The 14634-nt window shown below is 35.4% G+C and overlaps 1 protein-coding gene across 2 annotated transcripts in view; it reads right to left on the bottom strand.

Moving 5' to 3' along the window:
* Window positions 1–14634, bottom strand: part of DPYD (dihydropyrimidine dehydrogenase) — an 828315-nt gene that overhangs the window by 773859 nt on the left and 39822 nt on the right. For both annotated transcript variants that reach the window (XM_012801700.2, XM_023509810.1), the window contains exon 2: window positions 8247–8357. In XM_012801700.2, coding sequence (XP_012657154.1) covers window positions 8247–8357 — 111 coding nt within the window. The remainder of the gene's footprint in view (window positions 1–8246; window positions 8358–14634) is intronic.

The following is a 14634-nucleotide window of genomic DNA, read 5'->3' as shown; positions in this document are numbered from 1 at the left end:
TCATTGTTGTTTGGCAGGTCTGGGCTGGATTCGACCCCGCAACCTTAGGTGTACGTGGCTGGCGCCTTAGCCCGTTGAGCTATAGACCCGAGCCTTAAGAACTCTTGATGTGATTCAGACTTGAGAAAAATTCCATTTAATTTTGAAAGTAGCAAAACAGAATTATCCTAAACTAAGTGGAATTGCAATCCTGTATTTATAAGTACTCTTGTCCACATATGTGTCTTTTTATGTTCAATAGGTTACCTTTTCAAATATGATAGCACTTCTGTAATTTGACCACCTGAGGGACTGTGACAAACTAGTTAACATACAGAAGTGGTCAACACAAGGAACTAGGCCAACTGTACTGACACGTACTTGTGGTACATGTGGTATACCTGTAGTCTGTGAAAAGTAGGTCAGCTTAAGGAGGTCGTCAACCATAGAGGTTCTACTCTATTTCCACTGCTTTAAAAACTATCACATGTACCAATAACATCAATAAAAATATGTGAATATTCACTTTCATCAATATATTCTCTGGCCCCTCTTCATACATGCTTTATTTCAGAGCCCAAAACAAAACCCATTATAAGATGTGTCAGTTTTACATACAGGTGGCTTCGGGAAAGTGGAAGCCATCATACATGCGGCTATTTTTAGGACCAGTAATAGGATGACATTAGTGAGGCACTTGTGGCACAAAATTTAAGTTGGCACCTGCTCTCAAATGCATGCAAGTACCGTCCCAGTTTCCCAGCGTGTATTTCCTACAGCCTTGCCTGCCCTCACCCTCCTTTCTATCATACAAGCTCTCGCACCCACAGGAATGTACCCTGCCATCTCGCCCTACCCTTTCAGCCTCATTTGAGAACTTGCTGGGTGGAGGGCTGAATATGGTCACCATTCCTGATAAATCCAAACTTAAAATCAGACTCCATGGGTGGTGATACTCTTGCTATAATCCCTCTCCACTCCTCTAGAAATTTATACCCATTAGCCAGGAGGCCTCTGGGTTTTATTTCTTAATGGAAAGGATGTAAGTTTAAAAAGTAAAGAAACAACCAGTATTTCCATAGGTTTATTACTTTAGACGTGATGTTTTCAGGGTAACTAAAGGGTGACAGACAGTGGGTTTAGGGAAAATGTAGGATGGATTAAAAGTAATATTTTCTCTACCCATAGCCTTTCCTCTTTCATACAAATATTTTAAAGACGGACAATATGAAGGGCCAAGGGGAGCAAAGGGCTCCTAGGGAAAGAGGGATCAATGCCTGGCTCCTCACAACATTCACAGGGGACTCACAAATACCAGCCAGTTATGTGGAAATCAATAAATGGAGAATCTGTGACTCACTAACTAAAGTGCTGGCAGAGATGTCTCCACCATGAGGCGTCCAGTATTGAGGAGACCATCAGATTGGCTCTCATGATCTCAGGAGTGGCTTCAAACAGTAGAGCGATAAAGGCCAGGAAGAGACCTGGTGAGTGGAAACGAGGGATGACTCTAAAGGTCCCACAGTGATTATTAGTAGAAAGATAACAAGAAGAATTTGCTGGGCTTATCTCACCCACTACTTTTGGCACCGATGCTGGATAACTCAGACACCAGCCCAGAGAACTAAGTGGTGGTAGTGCGTGGTGGGTAGGTGGTGGGGTAAAACTGGAAACAAAAGGAATCCCATAAGTTTCCGCCATAAGAGATGCTCAGAAAGAAATTAAGTTCAGTTGGAGGGTATGTTACCTGCGTGTCCGACTTTCTAGTTGGATATTTTTATTGCGTGTTTCAACCTATTCAAGGAGACGTTTAGTTGTGAAGAATTTGGTTTTGGTTATTTTTTTAATTTCAGAAACTCCTTCAGACATTGAGCCTATTTTGGAAGAAAACTACTGTCAGCAATGAAGAAAGCAAGCTGTGCTTGAGACATTGTTTTAAAGGATTGTGTAAGGAGAGAAAAGGGTAGAATAGGGATTGCTTTCTTACTGTGAATCTGGTCAAAAGTTCATTTAGTTTCAGGGCTTAAAAACAGGAATACATATTGTGAATTTGATATACCCATACTGGGACCTGGATTGTATATCAAATTTAACAGAACCAAGTAGCTGGCTAGCCAAGCAAAGGTGAATGAGATTTAGTGCTAACTTAATTACCTAAGTGGATTTCAACCCTTAATATCCATGTAAACTTGAGAAGGAAAAATGGAGCCAGAAGACAAGGCAAACTTCAAGGATAATTTCAAAAAATGTTGAAACTAACCATATTTAGAACACAAGAAATCATATATTAGAAGAAAAACACATCGACCTCTCCTTCCCTGTAGGAACTCTTCCACTGTGCTCTTGTATTTCTCATGTCACCGCTGACCGTGCTTCTTAGCTAAAAATTCTCATCTCTGCCTGCTTTTTCCATGCTGTGTTCAGTGCTATCCTGTGCCATATCAAGGCTGGGTCACAAAGAGGAAGGAAAGCCCTTGTATACCTGGTATATATTTTTTTAATTATTCATCTTAATTACTGAGTCTTTTGGCAGCTCCTTATATTGTGTACCTAAGGTAACTCATATGCCTCGTCCTAATCCCAAAAGTCTAACTTGCACCCTCTTCCCGTGCCACACAATTTTCTGGGTAACGCTACCCACAGGCTTTTAATTACTGATATACAAGCACATCCCGACAGTTTACCAAATTCTTCATCTCCATCCCCGACCTTTACTGAGCTTAACCTTTGCAACTCCACGGGGTGCTCCACGGGCACAAAACCTTCTAAAAACCCACAGCTAAATTTTCATTATTTCCCCCTGAAAATGCCCTATAGACTAGATGCACACATAAATTTTCAAGTCTATGCAAAGAGTAAACAAATCAGAGTGGGAATATTTTCATCTTACATGGTTGAGGGGCAGTAACAGTACATGGGGCAAAGATTAAATGTAGGGAGAGAAGGCTGTGTGCTTTTTTGGCAAAAGATGGGAGAGTCTGTAGAAGCTGCTTGACTTCTAGCAGAGGCAGCAAGGAGAAAGAACTATTGTTGCTTTGGGGGAGGAGGAGAAGCATTGGGGGTTGTTCCTTGAACACACCTCCCGGGCTGAGGGGATCTTGCCGCCTCATAATTTACACTCCACACATAAAGTCAACTTTCAAGTCATATGTCTTTTGCCCCCTAAATAGATTCAAGCTTATCCTCTTTCCCACGTACCCACTTCCCTTAGTCTTCATCATTTATCTTGCAATCTGCTAAAGCAATCCTAGAGTCTTCATCTCCCATCTTCCTTACTAAATCTATCTTCCCCACACTAAAAGCCAGATAGATTCAGCTAACGGCAAATGGGAGTGACTCACATTGATAATCAGAATCCCTTCATAGTTCTTCCTTGGAAAGAGCACTATTATTTACTAATATTTCTTCAAAAGATTATGAGAACTTCTTCGTAAGGCCTATATCATATTTATCTTTATTTCAATGTAATCAGTGGCACAGTATCTGGCCCATTAAATGCAGAAACAAACTATTGACTGAGACTGTAAACCCCAGCAAGAAAAAATATTTATCAAAACCTGTGCATTAGTCATTTTCATTGAATAGAAGGAAAGAAGTCAATGATTGAGTTTTATTACCTTATTCAAAAAATTCTTCTTAAAGGGCTTTCTGGGGATTTCCAGTTTCTGGTTCTACCTTTTGCCTTTGCATTCCTGGATAGGTCTCCTAACCTTCCCTGTGCTTGAGTTCCCTCCATGAATGGAGATAAAATACTGCACGAGGCCTACCTCGTAGGATGGTTCTGAAGCTGACATTAATTACTCCACAAAAAGCAATTAGAAATATGACAGCAAGTAGCAAATTCTCAATATACATTACGGTTTATTCCTACTTTTATTTTCTCTTCCTGTGAGCATCTACTACGTGTCATGTGTTTATAATTCTTAAACACATGTCTACTAGAATAATTGTCTGTCTTTGACTATCTTCCTTTTTTTTTTTTATTTTCACCCAGGATAAGTTTCCTAACTTGTAACATTTTCTGGTCTTCAAAAATCGCTCACTGAAAGTGAGTACGAAATATTTATGTAATTAGGACAGTTCAACATTTTCAAAAATGGCAAAAACAAACAGCAGTCACAGAACACCTGCTTAGAAGACACTGGAAATAACTGCTCCGTGCTTCATTAACCAGCACAAACACATTCGCCAGGCTTAATCCCTCACTGAACGCAGAACTGCCTTGGTACTAGAATGATATTAAATGGCCAAGTGAACACACTCCTGGGCAGAACAGCCATTCTTAGGGCACCTTCCCATGTCAAACAGATGCCTATTTTCTAAGAAGGTGATAATGTATTTATTAAATAAATTTTGCATGTATTTTACTAATTCCAGATTATTATTTTGAAGATTTCATTTATCTTTGAGTAGCACCCAATACAATGCTGAAATATAGATGCTTCAAGCACCAAAGAAACAGGAAAAAAGGAAGGAAGAAAGGTAGGGAGTGAACAATAACTGTCCAAAAGTTTTCTGCCTGACTAGGTTGCCCCTTTCTGGTTCTTCGGCTAGGACGAGCAAGGTTTTGTTGAGGCTTCTGTGTGAGCATGGCTGTTATGTTAGTTTTAATGTACAGATGTTTAATTTAGATGAACGATTATAAAATACAAATATTAAAATTCAGGAAATAAAAAATAAATTATATCTTTTGCTGATACTTCAACTCTTCATGCAAGCACAAAGAGAACAAGAAGAAGCAGCACAGGAACAGTGTCTCCTTGTTGTTCAGGCTGGTCTCAAACTCTCAGCCTCAAGCAATCCTCACGCCTCAGCCTCCCAAAGTGCTATGAATACAGGCAGGAACCACTGTTCCCACCAGGCAGGATTAGCATCCTTTCATTGCACTGAGGATAACTTTCAATCCTAGCTCCATATTCCCCCTTGGGACTAAAACTCGGTGCTCTGAGCAATCCATGTGTGTTAGTTACATAGAATTTTCAAGCTAATGTACATCCAGAGCAACAAATCTGGTCTTACAAACTGAGATTATTATTTTAACATATATTTAAAGCTTTCATTTTATTTTTCCACCAATACTTGCTCATTATAGACAAGGTGACACATACAAAAGAGCTGAGAAAAATTATAATTATCATTAATATTTCAATGTATTTTATTTCATTCTCAGTGGCCATGTAAGAAAAAGTTTAGTTATGTATAATTGCACATAATAACTACTAAAAGCAATGATGTTTCGTGATTTTTCTCCATAACAGAGATTATTGTTGTTTATCCACATTATTAATTACAGGGGAACCTCAGTAAGTTGACCCAAAAACTGTAACCAAGTGGTCAATACATGGAGGTGTTCAACAAAAAGCAATTAGACTAATTGTACTAAGCAATTGTACTAATACGTACGTGTGGTGCATGTCAGTTCTATGAAAATTAGGTCCACTTAAGGAGGTGGTCAATGTAGGAAGTGGTCAACTAGGAAGGCTCTACTTTTAAAAATAATTTTTATGAGTTGCACCATTTGCCACTAAATGGATTTTCTCTAATGTAGTTAACCATGACCCAGTGGTTGGAATTCAGTGAATTTTCCCCACATTGTTCTCTATTGAATAAATAGTACGTGGGATAATCCTCTTTATATATTACCTACATTGCAAATTCCTTTCTTAAGATATGTTTTTAGAAAATGAATTACGGGATGTTAAGTATTTAATAATTTAAAGGTGTTGTTATGGACTGAACTGTATCTCTCCCAAAAGCTGGAAGGTCCTACCTCACAATGCGACTGGAGACAAACAGTCTTTATGAGGTAATGAAAATAAAGTCCTTAGGATGAGTCCTGATCCACTATAGCTCTCTCAAAAAGAGGCAGTGTGGACATCAGCACACACAGAGGGATGACCAAGGGAAGTGAAGACTCAGAGAGAAGATGCCATCTCTCTCCATCTACTAGCCAAGCAGAGAGGCCTCAGAGGAGGTCAACCCTGATCTTAGACTCCTACCTCCAGAAGTAGGAGAAGATAAGTTTCTGTTGCATAAGCCACTTAGTCTGTGATATCTTGTTAACCTAGCAAACTAACACAACAAAGATTAAAGAAAATTGTTGAAAATATTGTCCAATTGCTTTTCTATAACTTTGTGGCAATATACACAAGGTTGTACAATTAAGTTCACAAACTCATCCTAGAAAAAGTGCTACATACCTCACTGCTAAATATTACTATGGCCACCTTCAAAGTATTTGCCCTTGGGAAGCTATGTATTGATGTTAATTGCTTAGTTCACCCCTCAAAGCAATTTTGGAACTCTTTCTGGAATGGCCATGAGATCTGATCACTAAGCTCCTGAACAGGTCCTAGAAAAAGTGCCACATACCTTATTGCTGAATACCATTATGGTTGTCTTCAAAGTACTCCCCTGGCCATTTGGTGACCATAGTGATATTCAGCAATGAGGTATGTAGCACTTTTTCTAGAATGAGCTCATGAACTTCATTGTTCAACTTCCTATTTGATGAGGAAATCAGATTATACTGAATGTTGTTTGGTTATTAACAGTGTGATAAAATGAGAACTCAATTTATAGAATCTCATTATAGAATAAAATGTTAATTTCCATAAAATAATAGTAACCACAAAGCAATAACCATAGAGAAAGCCTGTTTTCTACATTACATGAGAGACTTCAGGAAAGTCATCGAATGTCTCTGGATTATAGTTCTCAGACTTGAAAATGAGAGATTTAGACTTGATAGTCTCCAAGGGCTTTCTCAGTTTGAAAATGATGTGATTCTTTTCTCAAAGCCTTTCAATCATTCACATCGTTACACAAGATCACGCTTTGTAATTGTCCCGTTTCTTGATCTAATTTGGACCACACTGATGTCCTTCCAAAGACCTTTATGACAAGCTTCATGGTAGAAAGCAAAACTCACAATCTGGAGCAAGGAAAACTGACTCCCCAAATCGGTCTGTTATTAAGTGTCTATGTGGTCTTTTCATTTCATATTGTTTCTCTGTGTTTCTATTTCTTTTGTATTTAAAACACTTTGCTGAGTGGCAGGTAAAAGAAAAAGTAAAAATTATAGAAACAGAAGGAAACATGGGCACATGCCCTCAATTGCCATCCTCAATGAGATCATAATGTAGGCAGAAATAAAGACCCTGGAAAATAGTACTATAGGAAAGTACATACAAAGTTCTGAAGAAATAATGTCAAGCTAATAATACTACTTTCTCACTAATTAATTTGGGAACATTAATTTTGGGGAAATAAAATTTAGGAAATCAGGTTAAAAGAAATTTACTCTCCAATTTAAAAATTCTAATATGCCCTTAAGATGACGTTTTCAATATGGCCTTTAATGTTGAATAATACTTATATCCCATTTACAGTCAGTCTCACAGTGCCAGTTCTGTAATTACCACAAAGGCCCAGTTAAATAAGGTTCTACCAGTAATCTCAGAGAAATACTAATTTGCTCCTGCACTTTCCCTGGAAATAGTACCTGTTCGTTAAAAACAAACAAAAAGGTATCGAATTAAGAAGGATCACTTGAGCCCAGGAGTTTAAGGTTTCAGCAAGCTATGATGTCACTAACTGCCTTCTAGTCTGGGCAACAGAGAAAGACCCTCGAAAACAACCAACCCACCAGAAGTGTGGATGTAAAATTTTCTTCTTTTCTAAAAGTAATTTATTTTTATCACATTTGATACACCACCATAGTAAGAGTCTTTCAAAATTAGAGAAAGGTATCCGTATATTAGGATTGCTAAAATCCTCTTAAAACTCTGCTAGGAAGAGTTTGTCTTCAAAATGTGCATTAATATAATTCCTTTTATAATTTACCCTTGCCACTTGAACAAACAGAGACTTTTCTGAAGATGTAGCTGACTAGAATTTATACTAAACTGTCTATCAATTTAATGTGAAGACAAAAGAAAATACTTACTAAAACTTTATAGGTTGCACAGCTCTTATCCAAAATACATGGGAACAGAAATATTTTGGATCTCAGTACACTTACGGATTGAGCATCCCATTTGCAGATTTGAGATGCTCAACTTGTTTATAATTTCTAAGTATTTCAGAATATTTTTAATGCAATAAAATTGAAAACATACTTTTCAGATCATTGAAATATAAAGTATTTTTAAAATTACAAATATACTTCAATACATAATGCATTTCTAAGTATAAGTAAACTCTTTTCTTACAATATGTGGAAAGAAACCATTTTCAGCACGAAATCAAGTACCGGTGGTACTTACAAAACAGTTCTTATCAGGATTTCTTTTCCAATGTTTCTTGTCTGATTTCTTGGCTGAAGTGGAACGCAGAGTTGCATGAGTTTGTATTCTAGGATTTAAAGCCAGGATGCTCTGAAAGACATCAAAAACAATAGATAAACATATGTAATTTTAATGTTGGTATGAAAGTTACAAAAAATTGTTTACCATTCCCTCCATACTCCCCTAAAGAAGAGCTTAACTAGGAAAGAAAACTAATATTAAACATGAAAGAAAAGGAAATTACATGTCATCTAAATAAATTAGAAGAATGACCCAGTGTTTGCAAGGTAGTGTTTAAGAAAACTAAGTCAGAAAACCTATACTCAGTTTAAAAAAAATCAGTATGGGAAAATTCCAATATAACACAAATTCATACAGAAAAAGTGAGAAGGACTTCTATTTTTAGAAAAAAACAAATACACAAGATATAATTTTACTGGCACAAATTGACAAAAAGCCAAAACGTACATCTAAAATGTTAATTTGTTCCTCAAATAGTCACCTTTGCTTACATTAGTAGACTAATACTTGATAAAATGTGAATGAAGTAATTCTTGTTATATTTTCTATTAATGTATGAGAAGCACTGCCTGGCAAAAAAAAAAAATAATAATAATCAAGAAAAACAAACAAGTAAATATCAACCACAAACAAATGGTACTTCCACCCAGAGGAACCATGGTGGCAGAATTTTGAAAGTCTGTTTAATTCTATTAAATTGTTTTTCTAGCATCTTTCATCAATGCTTATGTATTAAAAATAAATATGTATATCTGAATAAAATACATGGAAAAAATATTTAGGAGAGATATCCAAGGCTTTCAGTAGGTTAAGAGCGTTTATATGGAAGAAATTTAATTTTACACTAGTAAAGAATGCAGAACCAAGATTGTCCAAATCAAGGGCAAAGATTTGAATTCAGATATAAATTTAAAAAGGGCAGCAGATTGTAATAGAAATGATCCTAGTCACAATTATTATAGTTATTTTAAAAGACATTCATCTCAAAAGTCTTAGTCTTTCAGGAAGATTCCCCAGACTAATCTAGATCTGTGTTGTTTTTTTTTTTTTATCTTAGATGATGCAAAAATTCTTACCAGAGTAAATCAATCTAAATAGCAACTGCCCCTTTAAGAATCCTCCTTCCCTCCTACCCTGTGAATGTTTTGAGTTGAGGGATCATACATTCCTTTCTAATTTCTGAATCTCAGAGAGCACCAAGTAGGTAGCATATGCTCATGTCTACAAAACAGGGTTCAACAATCAAGAATTTGGTTTTTAATTCACATCAGTCAAATAACTTTGAGTAAAACACTTATCTTTCTCAATCTTTGGTTTTCTCTTATGTGAAATGGGCCAGCAGTTGAATTACAAGACTGGAGCAAAGAACAGATGTAATGCGTGATACGACATGTTTTCTAAACTAAAAACAACCTAAAAATCAAAGTGGAGTGGAAATGGAATCCAGAGCCTGTGTGCAATTATCTATCCATGATTTGTTCATGCAGGGGGCTGGATAAGATTTTGCCAGGGATCTTGAGAATGAAATTCCTACCAGATTTGACTAACTCCAAGATCACTTGCCAAGTTGAGATTCTATGATTTTTTTGAAATTTGGGGGTCATGTTCACCTTTTTTCACATATGAATGAAAATGAACCCTATTGGGATCCACAAAGAACTATCAAAAAGACTAAAATATGTAATTAAATAAAATAATTTAGTATACTACTAAACATATGTTAAAAATGCTATTATACCCTTTCACTATTATAATTCCACAACAAATTTATCTAAAGTAATCATTTACTAGGTAGTATCTAGGCTGAATTTCTAAGGATATTTATTACATGATAATATGATAGATTTAAAAATCAGGTAAAATGTAACAAATGACTCTGTAAGGTAAATTTTATCATTAATAGCCTTAGATAAGATTAAAATCAGAAAAGAGGCTTTTTATTTCATACTGAACTCAATTTGAAGTGGTAATAATGATATTCTCCATTTTAAGTTGAGAGTTTAAAAATTTAAAAGATTTCACAGGGGTTATCTAATCTAACTTACCAATAGCTACTATTATCTCAATACTTTAGGTGAGCAAGTAAGTTAAGGTTAGAAAAGTAACCTGTTAAAGATCTCACAGCTAATATGAAGAAGGACTTGAGTTAGAATTCAGTTCTTCTGAGTGTAGAACTTACATTTAAAATCACCCATGAGGACTTTATATTTAACAGTCACTTTTTGAGATGTTTTTAGAAAATATTTTAACCTTACGTATAAACAGTATTAAATGGTATTTGACTGACTCAATAAAGAATTGTTTTCTTTTAAAACATAACTACTGGGAGGTCACTTTTAGAATGGTAGAGTGAGGACCTCCGCAAATCAACTCCAAGAAAAACAACATGAGTAAAAATAAAAATTTAGGGAAAACAACATTTTAAAGTTACAGAAATTGTCTGAAGGGCAAACAGCAAATGAAGGAACATTAATTCAATAAAATCTACTAAAACTGGTCAGAGTCTTGAAAGTCTGTGGTCTTTGAAGCATGGCCCACTCCTGCCCTCCTCCCTTGCACTTCAGTGTGGGAGTCTTTCTGCCTCAGGAGAGTAGCCGACAACACTTTCCCAGGGTTGACGGGGCTCCCTTTTGCCCCAGCCTCCACTGAGGGCTCTGGTCTCTCCCAGGCAGGGGTAGGCTACCAGCATTTCTCAAGCATTCCTTTGCAACACCAAGCCACTACTCACAGAGCAGGAGCTCTAACTAAGGAGCAAAATGCCAGTAACACTGGACCCAGTTCACCTTTGTCTCATCCCACTTCAAGGCTGGAGTGTGCACAACAGGAGAAGTGAGCTGAAAAGACCAGAAGCCAGTGCCTGCAGCAGTACCCTGCTCCTAAAACAGGAATGCCACTCTCCCAGAAGCAGGCTATCTTGATATCCCCACCTTTGGAGATTTGTCCCAGAGACTTTTTTTCAAGAAGAGGTAGGCCATAAGAACAGACAGTTTTCTTCAAATGAACTGACTTTATGTGAACCCATATTAAATTTTGATGCAAAAAATTTAGAAGAGGCTGGTAGCTCCATGAGAGCAATAAACTGAACCATCAGGCAAATAGTCTACCAAGGACAACCAGAAAACTAGGCAGCTAAGATAAACCTTATAGGATCACAAAAAGGTTCAAGGACACACTGCTCACAACCAGCACCTACACGGGGGCCAATATTTAACTCAATCACACACAGTAGAATAATTCTGATCTAAGAGCATTTTCAAAAATAGTAGAGAAATTAACCAGAATTCAATGGAACTAAGAGAAGGGTGTGATACCATAAAGGCAAACAATTTAATAGCAATATCAGAGAAAAAGGCAAAAAGAGTCCTGCTAATAACCACTGTCATTCCAGAATGACTATGCACATGCCCAAGGCTGCATTCTGTGGGAATAACAACAGAGGTTTACAGAGGAGGAAATCAAGACTTCACTAAAATTGTCTATCCATTTATTACACAAATACTCAAACAACAGCAACAGTAAGTTCCCCACCCCCACAGGGGGTGATGAGTATCTGGAATTCCTACAACATATTAACTAAAGTGATTATTTTTCAATTTAAAAAAATTATAAGCCATGCTAAGAAATAGAATTGTGTGATACATACACAAGGATTTATAAAGTAGGCAGCAGGAAGTGCCTTTGAGAGGGCCCAGATGTCAAATTTAACAAAGACTTCAAAGCAAACTTTATAAAGGAAGGATGGTGACAGTCTAGTACAGAGTATTAATACAGAGAGAGAGATTATTAAAAAGAACAAAACAAACATTCTGGAGTAGAAAAATACATTAGCTGAAAAAAAAAATTCCTTAAAGGGGTTTAAGAGTAAATCTAAACTGGCAGAAGAAAACTCAGTAAACTTAATAGGAGATCAAGAGTGATTACACAATCTGAAGACCAGAGAGAAAAAGAATAAACAAAAATGAACAGAGTGAGCCTGAGAGTTATGTGCTACGCCATCGAGTAAATCAAAACACTGTTATGAGCATACCAAAAGAAAAGGTAAAAGAGAAAGAAAAAAAATTAGATATAATGGCTACATATTTGCCCACTTTATTTCTGAGAAGCAGAATAAAACATTAAATGGTATCTCTAAGAAGCTCAACAAACAGAGATAGGATTATTGAAAAAAGATCTACACAGAGAACATCAGTCAAAATACTAAAAGTCAACAACAAAGAAAAAATCTTAAAAGTAGCAAGAAAAAAGTGATTTATCATATACAAGAAAATTCCAATAAGTCTAACAATCAACTTCTAATCAAGAATGATAGACGCCAGAAAGTAGTGGGATGAACTATACAAAGTTTGGAAAGAAAAAGAATTGTCAACCAATAATCTTATAGCCAGTAAAACTGTCTTCCAAAAATAAAGATTGAAATATAGACATACACAGAAAAAAATTAGAAAAAACATTACAATGACCTGCTCTTAAAGTGTTCAATTTATGCAGATAAGGGACCCAAACATAACATTATTATTAGCAGATGTATTTTCCAAAAATCTGTAAAGGGAATTCTTTAGGCAGAAAGTAAGTAACCACAAATATTAATTCAAATTCACAAGAAAAAATACAGGTCAAAAATATAGGTAATTATGAAACTACAATAGACATTATAAATGTATACTGTCAGGCTAGATAAAAATCAAGGTACAACTTTGTGATGTCTATGCAAGATACATTTTAGTTTCAGTGACACAAATAAGTTAAAAATTAGAGATGAAAAAAGATACATCATATAAATAGCAACCGTATAAAACTTGGAGTGGCTATACTAATAATAGAACAAATTTTAAACAAGAAAAAAAGGTTACTAGTGGGAAACAGGGACATTTTATAATGATCACGAATATATATACAACAATTTTAAACATGCATTTCCCTAACAAAAAGGCCTGAAATACATAAAGCAAAAACTGACAAAATTAAAGGGAAAAACACAGATTTAAATAATAGTTGAAGACTTCAATAGCCAACTTTAAATAATGGATAGAACAATTATGGAGATGACCGAAAAGGAGACAGAAAATTTCAGTAATATTATGAATCTACAAGATCTTATAGACTTCTGTACAATACTACAAAAATGCTGAATATATATTCTTCTCAAGTATGTATGGAACATTACTGGGATTGATCATAAATTAGGTAAAAAAAAAAAAAAGTCTTAGTGAACCTAAAAGAATTAAATCATACAAAATAGTTCTCCATAGTATAGAACTAGATATGAATTACAGAAAGAAATTAGGGAAATTCACAATATGATGTACAGTATAAACATGATGCTAAGAGAAAAAGACTAGTTACAAAATATCACATAGTGTGCGATTCCATGTAGACAAAATAACTAGAATAAGCAAATCTATATGGGCAGAAAATAGATGAGTGGTTTTTAGGGCTGGTGAATTGAGGAGAAATAGGAGTGATGACCAAAAGACACGTGGCTTGTTTTTGGAGTGATGAAAATGATTACAGTGATAGTGACACAACTCTGTGAATATATTTAAAAACCTTTGAATTCTATACTTTGAGTAATTACTGGCATGTGAATTATATCTCAAAAAAGCCATTATCCCTCAGAAAACAGTGACTAAAATCTAAATTCCATAGATTTAATTGTATACTATATTCACTCTACCAAATATCACAAAGATTTGCTTTATTAGCACAATATAAATATAAGTATGATATACTTATTTTTAATACTTTCTGTACATGACAGATATTACTTCACTCTATCAAGTTATTGATCTGTGTCTTCTGGACAACACACACACAATAAAGTGATGGTTTTAAATGGTTTGTTTCTTGTGATGAAATAATACTGAAGCAACCTATTTACATAAGGCAATGTTAGAAAATCCAAGTTATCTCATGTTTATATAAAAAAGGGAAAACATTTTCTTAACTACAACATGCATTTTTTTGCTTGTCTATTCGGCCTTGAACTAATCTTACACATTAATTCAAATTAAGAAATAAAAAGATCAGTTGTTTAAAGGTAATTATGTTGACCACCATTTAAAAGAAACAACCCAGGTAACATGCAGGAAAGATAGCTGCATTTTAGTTTTTACTTCCACAGTACACACTGTGATAAATGATTACGTTTATCTATGTCAGCCTAGTAATGTAACTTTTGAGAATAAACATTCTGAATGTAATTTATTGGCTGCTTATCGCAGTAACTTTTCTTTCACATAGCCTAAGTAGAAAGTATAACACAACATGAAATATTAGGTTAACCTTTTGCAAAAAGGCAATGAGTTGAATTCCATGAATCTTGGGTAAAAATAAATTGAATTGTGGA

The sequence above is a fragment of the Otolemur garnettii genome, unplaced genomic scaffold (assembly GCF_000181295.1).
Source record: "Otolemur garnettii isolate 467f Iridium unplaced genomic scaffold, OtoGar3 scaffold00010, whole genome shotgun sequence".
Classification (NCBI taxonomy): Eukaryota; Metazoa; Chordata; class Mammalia; order Primates; family Galagidae; genus Otolemur; species Otolemur garnettii.
This window is presented reverse-complemented; position numbering and strand designations above follow the sequence as displayed.